Raw genomic sequence first — 21747 nt, forward strand, 5'->3', positions numbered from 1 at the left:
TTTTAACAACATAATAACTAATTATCGTTATTTCCCGTGTTGTTACTCTAAAAAGTTGAGTTTGTTTCAACAATATTTTAAAAATTATATCTAAAAGGTGTAAACCTTTTTATCTATATAGGTCAAGATATGCATCAGACGCCTCTTTTTTCATATTAATAATCAACTAGTCATCAATGATACATTTGCTTGAAGCATGCGACATCATTAGCTTTGGAAGACCATCCCCGAACACTTCCCCAACTCTCTGCTTTGGCTATCTTCTCGTACTTCAACCGCCTTCGTTACAACCACTTTGCTTGGTTAGTTTCCAATGAGATTCTTAGGTTACAACTTTCCTTTCCTGCTCCATTGACTACATGGTCTCCCTCTTGATGCTCTTGTTCGACTCCTGCTCGATGAAACCTCAAATCACTGCCTCTCCCTCGTGCGGCCTGCTCCACGTCGTAACTACCGCCGCACCTACAACTCGCTTGCATGTTTGGCATTGGGTCTACATTATAGGAAGGAGGCATCAAAATCAGAAGAACTGCAGAGGGAACCTATGGCAGAGCGATTTTCCTTAAAAATTATGTTGATACATCCAGTGCACCCTGTAACTCAACTATTTTTTATTTTTATTTGTTATGATGTTTTATAAGAAAAATATATTCAAAGTAACTAGTAAGAAAAAAAAAACTCATGGAAATATGTTGTTTAAAGAGATAAACACCATCGAATATATGGCCAATAACTCAAGATAATGTCGTGAATGGAAATGTATATTTATTTTATGAAGTGATATCACATTCCATCCTTTTCTACATTGGGTGCCATCAAAGATAGCACAAATCAAGAGGGAGACTGAATTGACAAATTGAATCAACTTCAAACTATACAAGACATGAAAAATAAAACGAGGGAAAATTTAGTACGGCTAACTCCTTGAACTTGCGCTGATAAACAAATATTTTAACTTAGAAGATTCCTCCACTGCCTTTATTTTTTGAGTTATTCTTTCAACATTTCTATGCAAACTTTCTTTAACCAAGTTCTTCATCATTCTCTTCCTTTCTTTTGTCTCTCTTTCAATTAGAGATGAACTCATTATAGTTCTTGGACATTGTGGGCCTCAATGGGGGTCCTCTTCATTTGCATTTCATAATTTAATTGCTCTCTTTTGAGCTAAAGGGCTCCCTAATAAAGCCACTTCAAGAAGTACATGAACAACACCTAATTGTACCATTTTATCTCATAGTGATGAGCTTTGATGAGCCACAATCATTGATATATTGGTTTATCTTCTCAAGATAAGATCTCAATGAAGCATTGTGACACCATTGAGATATTCTCTATTGCTTTTCTTCATATAGAAGTCTCTACTAAGTTTCCAAAAGTGGCAAGTACTTTCTCTGAAATTTCTTTCACTGAGGCCAATTCCAATAGGATTGGTACTACACCATTAGAAACCAATGACCCTGCATTCTCTAACATAGCCGACAAATTGCATTGGACATGCAACACATGATTTTTGGTATCAAATTTTGAGTATAACTTAAGAATGTCTCTAAGAAATGGGAGAAAGTCTAATAATAAAGCATGAGGGAATGTAATGTTTGTTTACTACAGATAACAAGGAAGAGAGCAAGTGTGTAAATTCACTTATTGTGGATTCATCTTCAAGGTCAACGCAACTTGGATAGTATTCTAGCCTCCAATATCAAAGCCTGTTCCTTAAAAAAAAATTGGATCTAATTAAAATGCGATTAAAAAACTTTGTACGCCAACTATTATAAAAAAAAAAAAAAAAAAAAAAAAAACACTCTTGCCATTGCTCCACTGAAGTCAAAATATGCGGATCCTCATAGTGGCTCCACTTCACCAATTTCTTGTACGAAAAGAAATACATTATAATTTATGCATTTGATAAGTTGCAGATTCTTCCTCAAAAAAAAAAAGTCGCCGATTCGATTTTGTACCTATATTAAAATTAAAATTTATGCATTTTAAAAGAAAATGATTGGGCTTCAATTTCTCTTGACATGTTTCCTATCACCTTATGATCCATTTTTTTTTTAGAATTATTGCTGTTCAATAAGTGTTATGGATCTGCACTTACTGGAATTCATAAACCAATAATTTAGATATTTTCATATTAAAACTAGTTACACTAATCTTATAACACTTATTGAACAGCAATATGCATATAGCAGAATGAACAATGAACATAAGAAATGTGAAACTTAACTTCCATTACCTACTTGGATCAAAGCTTTCACTCCTACTCGCCGCCGGCTAACCACCTTGGACACAGCCACCGACACCAAGTTCAGTCATCAACTTTGTGACCTTGACATCTTTAACCAACATTTCAATTTCCTTTGCTGCTTCCTCTTTCTCTTCCCAGCTCCCAAAGTGAAGCTTTTTCACACAGCTACAATCATTTGATGTTCAACCTTTCTTTTCCTTTCTTTTTGACGTGTCAAATTAATAGGAGAGAGATTTTTATCTTCTTGTATTTTTATTTGTACTTGTGAATTCTGAAACCCAGATAAAGAGAGAAGATTTAACAAATGAGACAATTAAAAGAGAAGAACTCTGTAAGTCTGTATCACTGTGTATATGAAACAGGGAAGGAAGCACAGAACATGCAGAGGAATTTCCAGTTTAATCTTATGGTAAATATTTTTAAGCTGTAAATCTAATATTGTGAATTTATTTAAACTAAGCAAGTTGTTTAGTTTTTTTACTCTGTATCAGCATTAGTTGTATAAGCAAGTTATTAAAATTTATGACTTGATTGATGAATGTTGTTTTTGGATCTGCGCTTGTAGTATATAGTTAGTCCCACATCGTTTAAACGTATGACAAGCACCCCAAACGTTGTTATAAAAGCAGAACTCCTCCGTTATGATAAGCATACCTTTCTCGGCCTTTTGGCTAAGATCAAGTGTAGTATCTGTTCTTATCAGTTTAATATCTGATATGTGGGCCAATGGTCCACACGATATTAAATTACTTTTTTGAGGGAGAAAGTCCGCTAAAGTAGCTTGCTACTTGGGCTTTCGAGTGTCGCCCCTGCGTTGCACTACTGCATGGGCTGGCGCATCCCACCAATTCAGTGTTAAAATTTGAGTTCGATATCAAGCCTTTTAGTTTTTTGTTAATGGGCTTTCTAGAATTTTATTCTTCTCTATTTGTTATTAACATTATTTTGAAATAAATGCGTTTAAGTAATTCGGTCTGGTTTAACTATTTTATTTTTGAGTATAATTTTAAATTTTATTCAAACTTTTTTTACTTTGCATTTTACAATAAGTGATTTCTCAGACACTGTCAAAATTGTGAAATGTTGGGTACTAAAAGCTAAACGTTATAATTAAGAAGTGGAAGGAGTAATAAAGTAGGAAATATAATTTAGAAGATTATACGAAATTTACAACAGTTGAAATAAAGTTTAATAAATTGATATTTAGCCACATGTTGAACATAATATAATTATTAAAGCATACTCAAATATTAAGCATCCAAGGCTTGTATTCCTTGTTTTGATTGCATTACACTGCAAATAACCCAAATCTACAACTGTTCCACACACAAACACTGACAACAGCTTCAACATTAGCCTTTTTTAGAGTTGTTAACTTTGCAATTACCTTCGAAAAGAATCTAGATTTGCAGAAACATACATCATAAAAAATGGTCACTCTTAGCATGTACAACAAGATCCATGATTGCATGAAGTAGATGCTTCAACAAAGCACATTCTTCTCCTCTTGTTTGGATATGAACTTCCGAGTGAGAATTCCAATGAATTAGAAGCCTTTTCCAGCACAGAACCTAGTGCCTTATGAACAACATTTGCAATACTTTGACATGCCTTAACATTATTAATACTATCCCCTTTGCAACATGTAAAAATAAATACATTCTTCATTCTGTTTTCCAATGTTGACATTTCTGCTTTCACTAGTTGAAGTTGAAGTGCATCAAGTGTTTTTCTGAGGTCAGATAGTATCTCAGGTTGGAAATCACAACATATAGTTGCTATGTAAGACATGCATCCATTTCTTTCTTCAACATTATATGGTTCAACTTTCACTTCATCAGTTTCCATTGGAATGAGATAACCTTTGCTTGCTTCCGTTGCATTCTTCTTCAATTGCTTAACTTGGCTAATCACTTCACCAAGTAACGTGGCTTTGTCCATCTAAAGAGTAAACCATTGATCCATAAAAATGAAATTCAACATATTTTAGCTAAAGTTTTCTCAAAAGAAAACAGAAAACATCAAATTTTTTGTCAGCAGCCAGTATATAGTTTTGAATTCCTTAAATAATATATTGTTGTCTCTACAAAATCACAATCCATAAACATTGGACCGGGATTGGCTTGTCAGCAGTCTTTGACTACAGTGCAGTCGACTACAGTGCAGTCACACACATCTAGACCATTCAATCAAGATAGGACGGTCTAGATGTGTTGACTACAGTTGCATTGAATTCAAATTTATAAACATTAGTCTATATAAAATTTTTATTAATTTTTAGTTTATATAGAATACAAAAAATATGTTTTAGCCCACTTCAATGATGATTATAATATAGGAGTATTGAGGAATAATTGGAAGACAACAAATGGAATTAAAGTCTAACTAGTTTTGATTATGAATGCTTAAAACTTAAATAAAATAGCTTTCATTGTCCCACACATCACCATTATAGGTTAGGCAACAAATTAAGATAAGATGGCGGTGCAACTAAACAAGAAACTCACTATGTCATGCCATCCAGAAGAACAGCTGGCATGTTCACAACAAAACTTGAAAGCAATATATTAATCTATCTGATTCTAGTGAAAATGTTTCTTCTCTTTTTTCTTTTCTTTTGATAAATACCATCAAATTAAAAAACCTTATCAAAATTGACATTCTAATCTTTTATACTTTTTTAGTTTTTGTTCGTGTGACCTAATCAAGGAAGTAATATTTGGTTTACATGTATAATAATTAATGAATTATTTCTAGTTTAGGAGCATAGAAGAAATTCCCATAAAAAAACTATTATCATGAACTGTATAATAATTGGTGAGATTGTTTATCACATTATAAAAAATTGTACATTACATAATAAAGTGATGTACCATGATAGTTGACTTTAGCAATTAGTAACTTACATACCAAGTTGACCATACAATGACAACAATGATGCAATCAGAAGCCCTTAATTTAAATACAATAATGCAATTCAAATTTCAAAACTTGTGGTGTTTATAGTAACTGATTTATTGAGCTCCATTTTTCTTTCATAATTATCAAACAGCATGAAAGTGAGATATATGTTCACAACAAATAACCATTAAGAAATAACTGAAAATAAATAAAATCATGGAGGTATGAGTTCATTAAACATTGTGCATAAAACTGCAAATCTGTCAAAAGTCATAATTTTCTATTCTCCAGGAGCATTGGTTGATGATTCTTTTTTTTTTCGTACTCATGTATTTTGAGTAAATACTGAAATTGGTTATTCTTGAAACGGTGGAACGCTATCCATCTAGTCCCTTACATTATCGATATTCTAAAATGATAATTGAAATTCAAAATTTTAATCAAATTTATCCCTTTATTGATACTTGAGGAGACTAGAATGACATTAAAATAGTAAAATTGAAGATAAATTTGAAACTAAGTAAATAATGTCAAGGATACTTTTGATAATAGATTCAGATAAAGAGACAAACTTGATTAATATTTTGCAATTTCAGAATATTAATAGTGTGGGGACTAATACAACCCTACAATTTCAAGTACCACTTTAACTATTTACTCATTATTTTTTAATCTCAACTTTTCCTGAAAGCTCATTATATTGTGATCTTCCTTCAAACTTAAACTGATTTACTCAAAAATCAAGACTGTAGTTGTTCCTCAACCAATTTAACTTTCCATTAAATCTACTATTTCTCTTTATCATGATCACATTACATGCATTTAATAGAGAATTGTCATAGTTCTTATGCAGAACGACTCTGATCACAATCTTTCAGTTAGAACAATTAATATCTTGACCAAATTCTACACCAATTTTAAAATCAACATGGAATCAAAGAACTAGCATAAAAAAAAAAGAACAATTTTCCAGCATAAGAAAACAACAAAAACTTACAAAGCCCTTCTTGTGACAATAACACCAACACATTCATATCGATAATAATTTAAAAAATAAAAGTAATCAATTTCAAACACTGACACACGCCTTCAATCAGAAGTGTAGATGCTATTGAGACAAAAACATACCTTTTGATTAGTGGAAGCCACAAGACCACGTAGTGTGGCAAGATGACCATTTATTCTCTCCCTCCTTCTCTTCTCTGCTTCACTATGATTCTTCATAGCAGCCAAAACTTTAGCCTGAGAAATCTCATCTTTACCTACCTTTGCAGTCACAGGGCACTTCACCACCTTTTCCTTCTCACTTTCTAAAATCAATGAATCAGATGTTGGCAACCCATTTCTCGAAACGCCATTAGAAGCTCCAAAGTCATGCAAAGTTGGATTAAACAAATCCAAACTATCATACCCAGATGAAGAAATTGTGTCACAAAAGGTATAAACCATAGTTCTGAACTTTGTAGTGTATGCTACTTGAGAAAGAGAAGAAGAAAACCAGGTGGACGAGTTGTTGGGGCGAACCAAAATGAAAGCTTTTGAAGATGAATGATGGTTTTTGAACCTAAAATGTTGCTTTGTTTGTTGATAATGTTGTTGGTCATAACAACTTCCATAACGCAAAAAGGGATGAAAAAGAAAGAACCTTTTGAGAGGGGATTGAAGGAGAAGTAGATCAATGTGAAAACATCCACATTTTCTTCTTGATTATATTGAGGTTAACCATTTGTAGGTAGGAAAAGACAAAAATGGAAAAAGATTTTTGGGAATATTTTTGGATTTCAATGAATGAACAGAAAAGGAGTAAGGTGGTGGTGAAAACAGAGCATGTTTCAGATATATAGAGATAAACATTCCAATATTTTTAGTGCTTTCCGTGTAATAATAATACTCTATTAATTAGTGTATTAAGAAATATTAAATCAATGTATTGAGATTGTGTGTATATATATATTTCTGTATCATTGTTGTATCGATTAATCAACAAACAACTATTTAGCTGACAAGATATCACAATAGTTCAATAATTCTTAAATATATCGAAATATATTTAAATATTTTTTATTTATTTTGATTTTTGAATATATTTTTAGTTAATTATTTTATATCTAAATATCTTTTTTAATTAATTTAGTTCATAAAATTATTAATAAATTAATATTAAAAAATATATTTATAATTTCAATTTATTTAAATATTATAATGATAATGTCTCATACATTTAATAATTGAAATAATTATTTACTCAAAAAAATAATATAAAGAATTAAGTAATTCAATTTCATAGACTTTATTTAGAGGAGAGTGAGTGCATGATAATTTCAATTTAATTTAATTTAATTTGATACTTTATTTAGAGGAGAGTGACTTCATAAAATTCGATTTAATACTTTTAAAAAATGAATGTGTTATGAAAAAAGCAGAAAATTTTAATAATCCAAGAGCAGAAAATTTGATTAGAAGTTTGTCTGTTAATAAGTTGTTTTGTTATATTTTTTTCCATAAAAATGGTTATGTTCTGAAAAACTTAATTAAAATTTACTTAATATATTTTCAAATACTATATTTTTTAAATATAGATAAAATAGGTAGCTTTTACAAAATTTAACAGGGATAAAATTGTGGGGATTTAGGTGTAAATATGTGATGTTTCATGAGTTTTGGTCTATGAGTAACCAATTTCTAATGAGAAATTAGAAATATTAGGGTTATATTCTGAAACACGCTCCTTTAAATACATCCACGTGTGTTTAGTCACGTCACCTCTTTTTTCATTCTTTTACATGTTAACATGTTATAGAAGTTAAAAGATAACAACACTTTTTATTTGTTTTTTGTTTGGAATGTAAATGTTGGTTATGATGGTTGTCGATATAGAATATATTTATTTTCACCACTGTGAGCCAGTTAAATTGATTTCTCTATATGAATTTCATTTTTTTCTCTATATGAATTTCATTTTTTTTGAGTTGGGTATTAATTTCTCGTATATACTTCAATTATCTGACTTGGTTATTTTAATTGATTTATTTATTTTGTATGTTCTGTCATATACCTATTTTACAATCGATTTTAAATTAAATAATAAATTTAATTATAAATTTAAATTTATATATTAATTTTAAAATTTTGATTTCTTTAAAAAAAAAAATCAATCAATCACCCTACATGCCCTACATATAGGTATGTTGAAAATATATATTATAAGATGTCACCATAACATTTCTCATTTCTATAATCACATAAGGGAATTGATTCATACATTTTGAGTAGTGAGCGAGCCATGCATATAAATTTGTAATTTAATATATATTTAAATAATAATAATTTCTTATTTTTGAAAACATAAATATACATTATAATTAATTTCTAGGGACTAAAAATCTAACAGCTAGTTCTCACTTTTCCTTTTGTTTTTTTTTTTTCACTTTGGAGGAATGATTTATAATCAATTTTTGATTCAAATATTTTCATTTAATCATTTTCTTTCTTTTCTATTATTTAAATAAATAATTTTTATATATATTTAATTTTCATTTCCGTGATTTTGTCGTCTTAGTGCAACATTATTTTTGATTACTCGTTTTAGTTTGGCGTTCGTTTGGTATTGATTGATAGATTAGTTTCGATCCGGTATAAACTCAATCAATAATTTTTGCGTCTTCAATATTACACCTCTGAAACCATGAGAATTTCAAACACTTCAATCCTAGTATATTTGTAGGTTTTGTTTTATGCTATTAACTTGAATGTTATGAATTATTTCATAAATTTATCATTTTTTATTTTAACTATTTTGAATTGTATTATTTTCGATAGATGTAGTTTTTATCAATTTAAATGAATGGATACCATTTTTAGTCAAAAAATAAATAATTTAAAAGGTTTTTCATATAGATAAAAGAAAAGTTTCATTTGAAATTTGTTGTATTTATGTCTTTCATATATTTGAAAATATTAAATGATTTTTTCATTTTCAATACCAATAAAAAATATATATATCTATGTAAATAACTAACCAATTTTTGAACCATTTATCTTCCATACAATTCAATATTTGATTCATGATAATATTCATAACAGAGAAAACTATTTTAATTGTTATAGTTGGTGCAGGTAATACCAAAGGTAACTCTAAAAAGCAAATAACGTGTTTTCTGGTCTACACTAGTTTCATACAAAGATCACTAACTCTCCCTAACTCTTAAAATGCACTGTCAATAGCTCAACAAGAAAAATTATTAAAAATAAAATTGAGCTAAACGATTTAAGCTATCCATATTAAATGAAAAAAAAACATATATATATATATATATATATATATATTAGATTTAAACAAATAACACAAAGAAATAACTCATTATTCATTTTTGACTTTTTGAAATTATTGATTGAACTACTACACTTAAAAATGATGTAAATTAAAAACTTCAAAAGAGTTAATAATACTCTCTAACAAATATTTTATAACATATTATCTTTTATTAGTTAAAATTTATATAGATACCATCCAATCATGTAAACCTCATACAAATTTCGTGAAACCTATATGAATTTTAAATAATAAAAAATATATATTAAAAAGTGTCTTACTAATATCATTCTAAAAAAAACTTTTCAATTCTATGCAGCGTATAATGTATTGCTTTGTGGGTGTGGGCCATTGGCCCAATACTGAAAAACTGTGTTATTGGCCCGAGGCATATATCCACTCAAATTTATAATTTTCAAAAATTAGTACATGCATTTGCCCCACATCCTACAATATAGATCCCTTCTATTATAAATAATCTTTTATTATTATGTTAACACTATAAATAATGGTTATTATGAGTTGGTCCATTTTTGACGAAAGCTCGTTTAGATAATTTTACATACCATCTTCAAAAACTTAAGAGGAAATAAATTGAAGAGGATGAAAGTTAAAGAAATGAAAATAATATAGATTTAGATGCTGATTTAGTTGTATGGTAAAAGTGAAAAATGAAAGAAAAAATCCCTTGTTGTCTAATTGGTAAAAAGTGAAAAGAGATAAAAAATTTCCTTAAAAAAATTGTAAAAGAATTAGGTAATTTTATTATTTTATATTATAACAAAAAGGTGAAGTAAATGAATAATAAGACAACAAGTGAGTTAAATTGTGTTGGTGTGATACAAGTAAAAAACCTAGTTAGATTATTAGTATGGTGTTTGCAATGATCTTTGTGTTGCACGACGCGAGCTATTAACTAAAAATATGTATTTGTTATTATTGCAATGAATTATATGTAGTCGATTGAATATAAACATTCACATGAGTTGATAAATACGTAATGAACCTTTTATTTGATTAATTATATTTTTGAATTTGTACATTTTCTTTTTCTTAGATCAAACAAGAGGTCCTATGTTTTGTCTTGGTCCTTACGGTTTTATTTGAGATTTTGTATTAAGTCTTACTTTTTTAGACAAAATAAAAAAGAAAATATTATTTATTTATTCAAATTGATAGAATATATTGATGATGACAATACAAATTCAAAGTCATATTATTGTTTTAAAATGGACAAGTACCAAATACATTATAAGTTTTTTATTTTTGGAATGCTATTTTAAGTTCAATTGAAAAATAAATTTGTCAACAACATGAATTGTTTTTAATTTTGTTGCATTGACACTATTTATCATTAGAATTTTGTTTTTGACGGACCAATAAAAATTATTTGAATTTAGTTTATTTAAATGTTCGTGGTTATAATCATATACTAAAATTTTGAATTTGGTGATAGTTTAATACTTATTTTATTCTCTTTTTAGATAAGATTATTTCTCTTCCTTAAATATAAAATTACAAATACAACGATATATAATCATATAAATTAACATATGTACATTCGACTTAGCACCTCATATACCTATCTTAAATTAAAATATAATGTCAATAATTATATTATTATAAGATTACAAAAATGTTGTATAAATCAGAAAACAATTCCAAAGAAAAATATATGCAAACAATAACAAAACATGTACTTGATATAATATAATATGACACATAAATCAAATATTTTAAAATAATTAAATAAATTTATTTAAACGATAATATATCTCGTGGTTGACATAAACTACACACTAGTTAGTATGAATAATACTATCGCATTTGTTAATTTTTCTGTTAAATGATTCATAAATTTACTTTAAACTTTTTCTATAATCTACATCGAGTAGGGAGAACAAAAGAGAGGAGTGTGAATCAAATTTCAAATAAAAATTGAAGAAGAACTAATACAGACATACATTGTCTACCAATGGACAATTATAATGTAGCACTTTTTGAAAGCACAAAGAAAACGAATAGGAAATGCAATAATAGATAACTTAAAAAATAGTAATTTAGTTGGAATATAAAATTTAATGCAATATTTTAATATTTTATAAAAATATATATATATAGTTTACATTACTATTATATTTGTGTTAAATTTTGTGTTTCAATATCAATTGTTAAAAAAATTAGGAGGTCATATACTTTATAAAAATATTTTTAATCCGTTTTTATTTTCTAAAATGTAGGTTTATTTTATTTTGATAAGAGATTATTGAAGTAATTCATTATCACAGAAATAAGATGATATGATAATTAATGAAAATATATTTCTGAAGTTAATAAAAATAATTTTTTTGTCATTTTTCATCATTTCAAAAAAAAAATATAGACAATGATTAACTTTTAAAATATTTTACTTCTTTATTAATGAATAAAATTAAAAAAAAAATTAAAAATTAAAATATTTTCACCAAAAACCGATCCATATATTTTCTTTATATTCATTGTATGTCTTGTTATATTCACAAATTTCCTACTTATACAAGTTAAAGTTAAGTATAACAAAATTAGGCTTTGTTAATAAAAAGCACAATGAAAATTGACATATTCACTATACTCTAACAAAATGACAAATTATGACTTACTATAATAGGATCTATCTAAATCTTTCAAAGAATAGGTATAACTCATTCATCAAAGGAGCTTGTATTTCGTAGGTCTCTTGAACATTCTTCTTGTGACAATCTCATGTTGTGACACCCACTTAAAAAGTGGTCTATCTTCAAGGTGATTTGTGATTTAAACTTGCTAGGTCCATCCTACATGTAAATTTTTAATTAAAGGCGTACTTTGTTATCAACATAAATATTAAATATAATTTTAGCTAAACAAACACTTGGATTTGTCAAAAAAGAAAAAACGTCTGCATGTTCATGAGTGATACTCTATGAACTTAATTATAAACAAAATTATTTATTACACATATTTTCTAAAAGTAACTAATTATACACATATTAAAAATAAAATTTTCATTTTTAATCTTTTTATGAAATAAAAATAATTATTATATTTACCTAACTACAATTTTTTTTCATTTAATTTTGTATGAAAATATATTTATTGAACTTAAAAAAAAAAAACATTAAATATATTTAAGTCTCTAACAAATAAAGTAATTATTCACCTGCTCCAATTTTTTACTCACATAATATTAAACTAGATACTAACCCGTAAATTGCACGATAGAATTTAATATATTCCTGAGTATAAAATAATAATAATAATAATAATAATAATAATAATAATAATAATAATAATAATATATAATTTAAAAGTAATATTAATTTTGTTTTACCGTAAAATATATTCAAGTGTTTATGTAGTTAAAGGTAAATATATTTTTGAATAATTATATATAAGTTAGATTTGCTTTAGTACAAAAAAAAAGTAAAACACTATTGACTAATACAATTCATGCAAAATATATTTAAATATGAAATTGATTTATTCAAGTTATTTGATTTCATTGAAGTGGTTCTTCTAATAATATATTTGTTAAATATTATGTATTTCTTTACTATTAAAGTTATACATTTAGCTACAATATTTCTTCATTTTATATAATTTATATTAGTTTTAAAACATTAGATTTATAAATTTATGTACTTTTTTACATTTTCAATTTTATATGTTTATCCTAATTATGTCACTCTCATTATCGATCTAAGGATGCACTAAATACTATTGTGTGTTTTGTGATATATTATAATATTCATTCGTGAGTGATAGTTTGTTAAATTCAAAATATTGAAACAATTCATTCGTGTGTGCCTTATAATTTTTCAAATAATTATTTGACACGGTCAAGAAACTTTAAAAGTGGTTGAAAAAAATTATAGGTAAGAAAAAATTGTAAATGTTTAAGACATAAATTTTGAATAATTATATATAAGTTAGGTTTGCTTTAGTATAAAATAAAAAGTAAAACATTATTGATTAATACAATTCATGCAAAATATATTTAAATGTGGAATTGATTTATTCAAGCTTTTTGATTTCATTGAAGTGGTTCTTCTAATAATATATTTGTTAAATAGTTATGTATTTCTTTATTGTTAAAGTTATACATTTAGCTATAATATTTTTCATTTTATGCAAAATATAATTTATAATTTACATTTAGGGTCATAAATTTACGTACTTTTTCACGTTTTTAATTTTATATGTCCATCCTAATTATGTCAATCTCACTATCGATCTAAGCATGTACTAAATAATATTGTGTGTTTTGTGATATATTATATTATTCATTCGTGAGCGATAGTTTGTTAAATCCAAAATATTGAAACAATTCATCTGTGTGTGCCTTAGAATTGTTCAAATAATTATTTGCTATAATATTTCTTCATTTTATATAATTTATATTAGTTTTGAAACATTAGATTTATAAATTTATATACTTTTTTACATTTTCAATTTTATATGTTAATCATAATTCTGTCAATCTCACTATCGATCTAAGCATGTACTAAATAATATTGTGTGTTTTGTGATATATTATAATATTCATTAGTGAGTGATAGTTTATTAAATCCAAAATATTGAAATAATTTATTTGTGTGTGTCTTGAAATTGTTCAAATAATTATTTGACACAGTAAAGAAAATTCAAGAGTGGTTGAAAAAAATTATAGGCAAGTAAAGTTTGTGAATGTTTAAGACATAGAAAGTTTCGAGTCAATAATGAAATAGTTAGAAGTTTTTCATTTCAAAATATTTAATATTATTCATTTTATTGTTGTTTCAATTATGCTTTGTGTTTTTTTAATTATAAAAAGAAAAAAATGTTATGGGAGACACATTAACATAGGGAAACAAACACATTTACTATTCAATAATATTGATATATAATATTGAATAATAAAAAAATAATATTATTGAAGTATACGTGAACTAAGAGTGTGTCACACATAATGTGACATAAATTTTGATATGTGTATGTAGTCGAAGTTGCATTGTAATGATTTGAAGATATTAGATGATTTGTATTTTTTTATATGAGTTATTAAAATAAATTTTTTGACGAATAATTACAATTTTTTAAATGTATTGATGAAATATTGAGTAATAAGTCAAAACTGAAATTATAGGACTTATGAAACTTAATTATGAGTGATAAGACAAAAATAGTTTTAGAAATAGTTGATTCTTCTCAAAAACTTACTAATGATAGAAACTTTGGTTCCAACCTCCAACTTCGGAGGCAACATTATTAGACGCAAAAATTCCACAACCCCATCCATTCAATGCAATGCATATGCAATGCTACCATTCAGAAAATCAAAACTATGTCATCAATTGCATCACTTTTTCAGATTCACAATCACACTCAATTCTCCATATTCATTGAATCATCAAATCAAATCCCTATCCACTGATTCTAATGACCCAAACCCAACAACAACGTCTCTTCCCAATCCCATCGATGCAGGTTCTTCTAACAGAAAACCGATCAGTTTATGGCCAGGGATGCATCATTCCCCAGCTACACATGCTCTCTGGGAAGCAAGATCCACCATTTTTGAGAATCGTGTTAATCAAAATAATCCCTCTTCTTCACCTGTTCCTAAATCTCCCTCTCAAAGCAGGACTAGTATCTTGTATAATTTCTCTTCTGATCTTATACTTCGTGAGCAATATAGAAACCCTTGGAATCATATTAGGATGGGAAAGCTTGTTGAGGATTTTGATGCTCTTGCTGGAACCATTGCTTTAAAGGTTTTGTTTATTTTAGTTTATGGAATATTAGGTTTTGATTATTTTAATGAAACTGATCACATGTTCTGAATATTTTATGTTCTATTGTGAGTGTGTATGTGTTTTATGTGTAAGTTGATTTTGTGTGTTGTGTGAATAGCACTGCTGTAATGAAGATGGTAGTACAAGGCCCCTTCTATTGGTTACTGCTGCTGTCGACAAGATGGTTCTTAAGAAACCAATTCACATTGATGCTGACTTTGCTATTGTTGGGGCTGTTACCTGGGTTGGTCGCTCATCCATGGAGATTTTACTGGAAATGATCCAGTCTCCACATGGTACTGTTGCTAACTGCATAATTAATACATATTGTGTCTTTATTTTGATAGACAAATGTTAGTAAGTTAGATTATGTTAGTTTCTGGATCAAACCTAAGACCTCCTACTTAAAACTCCTTCAACGTCCCTTAGTTCACCAACCCAGCTACCTTTTGCTTTCTTTACTGTTGTTTCCATGTTAGTGTTTAAGGGTTTTCAGCAATCAACAATCTGTTTTTATAATACCAGTCATTAAGGGACCTGGATTGCCAATGATGGGAATTTCTTACGGGTCATTGTAGTCGGTTTATCTAAACAGTTTGATAGAAATCAGACAGTTCACAAAGTGATTTTGACAAATTGAGAACTCAGAATTTTAAACTAATGGTCTTGATCGACGACTGAGATCATTGGCTGCTGATGGCAGAAAGACTATTTCCATCATTAAGTGCTTACAAGCAGACACGTGAAATGTTGCCAAATACACGTTTGTGTATTTGGCTCAACTGTCTTTATTGTGTGTGTGTTTGAATAATCCACGCTTGCTTTTATTCAATGAAGCATCTAATGGTTGTCAAAGTGTTGTAGTGTGAGTAAGAATGCAGTATGTAAGAACTTCAACAGCTACATTTGATCCCTAAAGTAACATTGACATTGCTTGTCACCTACCACAGACTTAATCATCAGTATAATAGTTGGATGTGTTTGTATTGCTAGTAAATGGTTATGGTTAATCTGATACATATCAAAGTTAAGTTATAATTTTTTTTAATAAATTAGTGAATGTTGATGTAAAAGTTTATTCAGTTTCCTGCCTGTAAAATTCTACATCCTAGTATGAATACTGCAGCTTGCTATTCTTACAAAACTTATCAGAATGTTGTTGTAAATGAAATAGTAAAGGTTCAAACTTGTCCTTAAAAAAGAAGTTTGTATTTGCTCTCTGTCAAATGAGAAGTATCAATTTGATCTTAAAAAATCTAAAATGTTAGTCAATTAGTCATTTTTATGATAATTTTCAGTGACACTTTAGTCCATATCAGACTAATAGACCGACATTTAAATTTTTGTAAGATCAAATTGATACTTTTTACTTCTATATGATCAAATAGGTCTCCGTCTTTGTTCTCGAGGATCACTTTTTCTGCCTCTGCTCTTAGTATAGTTCAATCTATTAGTAATATCATAATAGCACACAGAAATTGAGTACAAACCAGTTTCACGATCTTTGAGTTTTATAAGCTCAAATCATATTTTTGTAATGCTATGTCTTTTGATCTTCCATCAATTCTGCATGGTATTGGTATCTGCCCGATTTTTTCCTGACCATACATTGAAATTTGCTAACAGGGGATCCAAATACCTCAAACTCACCTGCACTTGTAGCTAACTTCACATTTGTGGCTCGTGACTCCAACACTGGAAAGGCAGTCCCAATCAACCAGATATTACCCGAAACCGAGAAAGAAAGATTGCTCTGGGAAGAAGCAGAACAGGGAAACAAATTAAGGAAAAAAAAGAAGGAAGAACAAAAACATGGAGAGAGTCGAGACAATGCCAGGCTCAATGCACTTTTAGCAGAAGGTCGTATCTTCTCTGATATGCCGGCATTGGCAGACAGAGACAGCATCCTGATTAAGGATACTTGCCTACAAAACTCCTTTATCTGCCAGCCACAGCAAAGAAACATCCACGGTCGTATTTTTGGGGGATTTTTAATGAGAAGAGCTTTTGAACTTGCCTTTTCAACAGCTTATTCCTTTGCTGGTGCAGCACCTCATTTCTTGGAAGTTGATCATGTTGATTTTTTTAGACCTGTGAGTATTCAACAAGGACACTATTTTTTCAAATATATAATGAACTGAATTTCATGCTTATAAGATTGGTGTTAAGAATTAGCAGTACCTTCCGTTATCTTTCAACAATGAAAAATTATCTTATAAAAAAACAGACAATCATCAACATCACCGCATTTATGCTGAGAAATATTTAGTAGAAAAGAACAACTATATTGTGGTTTTCTTTGAAAGAAACTTGCTGCTGATGCAGGTGGATGTTGGAAATTTTCTTCGCCTCAAGTCTTGTGTTTTGTACACAGAACTTGACAATCCAGAAAGACCTCTGGTGAATGTGGAAGTAATTGCGCACGTGACAAAGCCTGAACTTCGGTCTAGCGAGGTGAGCACCGGCCTTAGCCTTATATTTGTAAAAGGTTCTATATGCATGGAAATTTCCTTCTCAAGAAAAAAAGTAATTTATTAAATTCTGTCTAGATATAAGGGACTGTCGGTTTTTATGAATAGGTTAATTTAGTCTTTAAAATTGTTCAAAGATACTATTGTGATTTATGTCAAAAAAAAAAACAAAGGATACCATTGTGATAGAAGATTTTCTATTTTGAAGATCATTTTGAAACTTTATTTATTATAAGAATCAAATTGTCCAATCTTTAATTTCATAAACTAAATTAGTGATCGACTCAACGAATAAGGTAAATATCAGATTATTTACCCATTATCTAATTCTAATCTAATTGAATACACAAATTAATGTCTCATTCTCATTCAAGACTCGCATTCATTATACTAATTTGTGTCGCTTCACTCCATGTTTTTCTTGTATCAGGTATCTAACAGATTCTACTTCACATTTGGTGTTGATCCTGAGGCCACTAAAAATGGATTGAGGATCCGAAATGTTGTTCCTGGTACAGAAGTGGAAGCACAAAAGGTGCTTGAACGCATCGATGCTGACAACTCTTAATTTTCTTCAATCAGGATAGTGTTATACACACGCCTAGAAATTAGAAGAAACAAAAACAAATTTTCACTCAAAAAAAAAAAAAGAGAGAGAAAAAACAAAGCTCTGATAGAGCATCTTGTATAACTTTTTTAATTCTAAATAGTTTGAGGGTTGAACTAATTGAGTAAATATCAATAGCATGCTTAATAATCTTTCTGGAATTTGAAGGAATTTTTCCATTCAGGCTTTACCAAAAATACTTGTCCTATTCTGCTGCTGAAGTTAAAGCGCCCCATGCCTCCACAAATGAAGAGTGAAGTCAAGCATAATATAATGGCACAATTCTAAATGAAGAGTGTAGTCTATTATGAGAGATTCCATTAATTCCAAAGGCTTTTAAGTTGGTGTTGTTTGGCCAATTATGTGTCAGAAACACACAAGTCTTCAACAAGCAATGATGACATTAATGGAAACAGATGATGAACATTACTACTGCATTGACTACTTATTCATTAGCTTGTCCATGACATAATTATGGTTACACTCGCTGTCCCCATGATACTAAGGTCCAAAAACTCTAGTCACAATCTTATTACTCAAACAGACCTTTATCATAATCGAATCAAAGTATACTTTGACATGTAGGATTGTGACTAAAGTCTAACTTCCCAGTCACCGCCTAGTAACTAGTAAGGCTAATCACAAGTTACACAGCCAAAAACAGTGTCTTGGTACACAAGAATGGCCGGTTGTTCAAAGGTGCTTTGTGGTATCGGTCCAAATATGACTAAGTTGTGTACCGTATTAAGCCACCACATGCTATAGTTATTATTTTAGACAAAAACCATAATAATTCTCAATTTATATAAATGATTAGAAAAAACAATGCCAAAATTTCTGCTGTTGATCATTTATATATGATGAACACAATGCAGAGCAGTCCATTGAGCAGTGAGCACACACAAAGTGGGTACCTTATAAACTTGTTATATAATCTGCGGACTAAGACATGTACATAATTCTTTAGGAGACATGTGCTATAATAGCACTACCTTCTATCATCAGAGGAATGGTAAAATCCAATCCATCAATGACCAAGCATATACAAACTAACTCACATTGTTCTAAATGGATTGGAATATTTTGGAGGCTAATCTGATTCTGAAGAATCAGATGCTAGCTTACCAATAAACTCAGGGAAAATAGGTGGCAGTGTAGTGATCGCAGGCATCACATATTGCCTGGAACCAACTAAAGTCCTCTCATTTGCTTTACCAACTTCCTTGCACACACCATCTAGTATTGAAAGGAAATCCCTCACAACCATAAATATCCTAAAAGGATGAGCTTCTTCCTTTGCTGAATTACCATGGAAATACTCAGTTATCTCCTTCACTGAAGAGAGAGCATTTTTCTCTTGTGCTTGCATTCTTGAAATCTCTTCCTCCCCCTTCTCAAAGAAACTTTTCATTGCCTCAGAAAATTTTTGGTTGGTTTCTTTCAAAGGCGACTCTTCATTCAGTTTTACAACTTGCACAACTTTTTCGATTCCTTTGGCAAGTTTAGCGACATCATTACTTAGCATGTTTGAATCCATCACAGCTGCCTTTTTAACATTGGCGAGCTCGCTGCTCAAACCCGATACGACTTGCAGTCCAAGCTTCCTCGAGTCGACCTCATCTTGAAGTGTATATTGATTATTGTTGACAGAGCGATGATCAACACCAGATACATGAGAACACTCGGTCCTGACAATTTCCTGTACAACAAAATGTAGAAGAGTAGTCTTTCTGTCAGTTCCTTTGATATCAACTAACTTCAAAAGTGTGTCCAGTTCAAATGCTTGTGCATCGCCACGATTGGTGCCAACATTCATTCGATTTCCTGTTCTCAGAACTGCCTCAAGTATCTTCATAAACATTCTGCTATTCCTTAATTCCTCACAAGCCACCTGTGCTAAAGGATAAACCATGAGAAATGCAGGTACATTTACATTCATACAAATTTCAATGCATTACATGGAATTAGTTGTCAAAATAGAACAAGAAAATTCTACAAATCTGAATGAAAGAAGAAAATACACCTCCAGGGTATCAAAGGACTTGCTAAGGTATTCTAATTCTGAATCAAAATTAGCAATGTAGAGCATAGCATCCACTCTTTTGAATGCAAATGGTATATCAAGCATGACTTTAAGAAATTTCTCAGCTGGACCTAGCTTGAAAGGCGACTCGTCTTTAAACTCCTTCAGTTTTGATTCTTCCTCTTTCGTTGGAGCCATCTTCAATAAACTTTCTATAAGTTCTGTTCCCAATGTATCACAATTGCCTATTGAAAGCAAAAGTAAGCTCAATATTTCACCATTCATTACAGGGCCACTTACAAGTTACAACATATAGAGAATGAAGAAGACAAACAGTATTGTCCAACAAGAAATAATAGCACATAATTCGTTTAATGTGAAACAACGAGATTGGTATGATATTGAACCATCATTCATTCATAGAGTAAGAGAACAGTTTGATGAAGTATCATAAGGAAATCTATGACAAATAACTTAGAAAAAACAGTTAATGCAGGGTAATAAAGAAAAGTATAATAAGAATGTTCATGGAAAAGAGAAAATGCATAGGAACTCATGATTACCTTCCCTGAGGGATTCACAAACTTCATCAATAGTAACATTCAGTGCCCGAAGCAAAATGGCAATGTTTTGAGATTTCTTAGGATCAAGCACCCTATTTTCTAATGGCAAAGAAGAAGGATGAATGATTTGGCGCCGGGCATTATCTTTATGAGCCAAACCAGAATTACCATTGAAATTATTTAGCATAAAGAGTGATTCAATCATGTCCTCATTCAACCTGCATCTCAACCCAATCAATTAACAATCATCATAAAAATAATTACATAACACAGGTATTAAAAAAATCACAAAACACAATATAATAATCTGAATTTAAAAAGTAAAAACATCCTAAGACACAAATACTATGATGCTGAAAAAATAAAATGAAAATTATGTTAATAAAAGTGTGTCTTACTGAAAAGAACTTGGTCTCAACTGATCCCAAACCATGGCCCTATCTGAACTGGCCTTAACTTTATCCCAATGTAAAGCCTTCAACTTTGGCTTTAGAATCTCTTCAGTTTCAGTTCTAACATCAACATTAACATTTTGAGACTCCGTCACCGGAGTCTCATAAAACCGCGGCGGCAGAGGCGGTGGTGGAGGAGGAGGCAGTTTTGTCGTCTGAGAGGAAAAGAAAGAAGGGGATGCAGGATCGTGAGGAGGCAACGAATTAACGCTCTCGACGGGACTAAGACTGAGAGAAGGAGAACGAGAGAGAGTATAAGAAAGAGGATAAGAAGGTGTTCTTGAAGTGAAGCTTTTGCTACCAAATTTATCAAAGTGAAAAACGTTGAAGGAGCGTGAGCTTGTTGTAGCAACAGCAACAACTGGTGAAGAAGAAGAT

General features: G+C 29.7%; 3 protein-coding genes and 1 non-coding gene across 4 annotated transcripts in view; 2 read left to right on the forward strand and 2 right to left on the reverse strand.

The window, feature by feature from the left end:
• The first annotated feature begins 2898 nt into the window (after window positions 1-2898).
• Window positions 2899-3093, forward strand: LOC113787344 (U2 spliceosomal RNA). The gene has a single exon (XR_003473852.1). It is a non-coding gene; the product is annotated as a U2 spliceosomal RNA (small nuclear RNA).
• A 282-nt stretch (window positions 3094-3375) lies between these two features.
• LOC101504393 (putative transcription factor bHLH107) lies at window positions 3376-7009 on the reverse strand. The gene is made up of 2 exons (XM_004505081.4): window positions 6278-7009; window positions 3376-4189 (listed from the first exon to the last, which is right to left on the reverse strand). Exons 1-2 carry the CDS (start codon window positions 6596-6598, stop codon window positions 3689-3691), a joined length of 822 nt encoding a protein of 273 aa, XP_004505138.1. The 5' UTR covers window positions 6599-7009; the 3' UTR covers window positions 3376-3688.
• A 7651-nt stretch (window positions 7010-14660) lies between these two features.
• Window positions 14661-18451, forward strand: LOC101504712 (acyl-coenzyme A thioesterase 2, chloroplastic-like). Its single transcript, XM_004505082.4, has 5 exons — window positions 14661-15232; window positions 15372-15549; window positions 16880-17346; window positions 17579-17707; window positions 18155-18451. Exons 1-5 carry the CDS (start codon window positions 14681-14683, stop codon window positions 18290-18292), a joined length of 1464 nt encoding a protein of 487 aa, XP_004505139.1. The 5' UTR covers window positions 14661-14680; the 3' UTR covers window positions 18293-18451.
• Window positions 18452-19111: 660 nt separating this feature from the next.
• LOC101501204 (formin-like protein 1) overlaps window positions 19112-21747 on the reverse strand; it is a gene marked incomplete at its 5' end in the record, with an annotated part of 3524 nt that continues 888 nt past the window's right edge. The window contains 4 exons of the mRNA XM_073369444.1: window positions 19112-20222; window positions 20355-20599; window positions 20918-21135; window positions 21316-21747. The exon at window positions 21316-21747 is cut by the window's right edge and continues 12 nt beyond it. Of these exons, the coding sequence (XP_073225545.1) occupies window positions 19422-20222; window positions 20355-20599; window positions 20918-21135; window positions 21316-21747 (1696 nt within the window). The remainder of the gene's footprint in view (window positions 20223-20354; window positions 20600-20917; window positions 21136-21315) is intronic.

Source organism: Cicer arietinum, chromosome 6 (genome assembly GCF_000331145.2).
Source record: "Cicer arietinum cultivar CDC Frontier isolate Library 1 chromosome 6, Cicar.CDCFrontier_v2.0, whole genome shotgun sequence".
NCBI lineage: Eukaryota > Viridiplantae > Streptophyta > Magnoliopsida > Fabales > Fabaceae > Cicer > Cicer arietinum.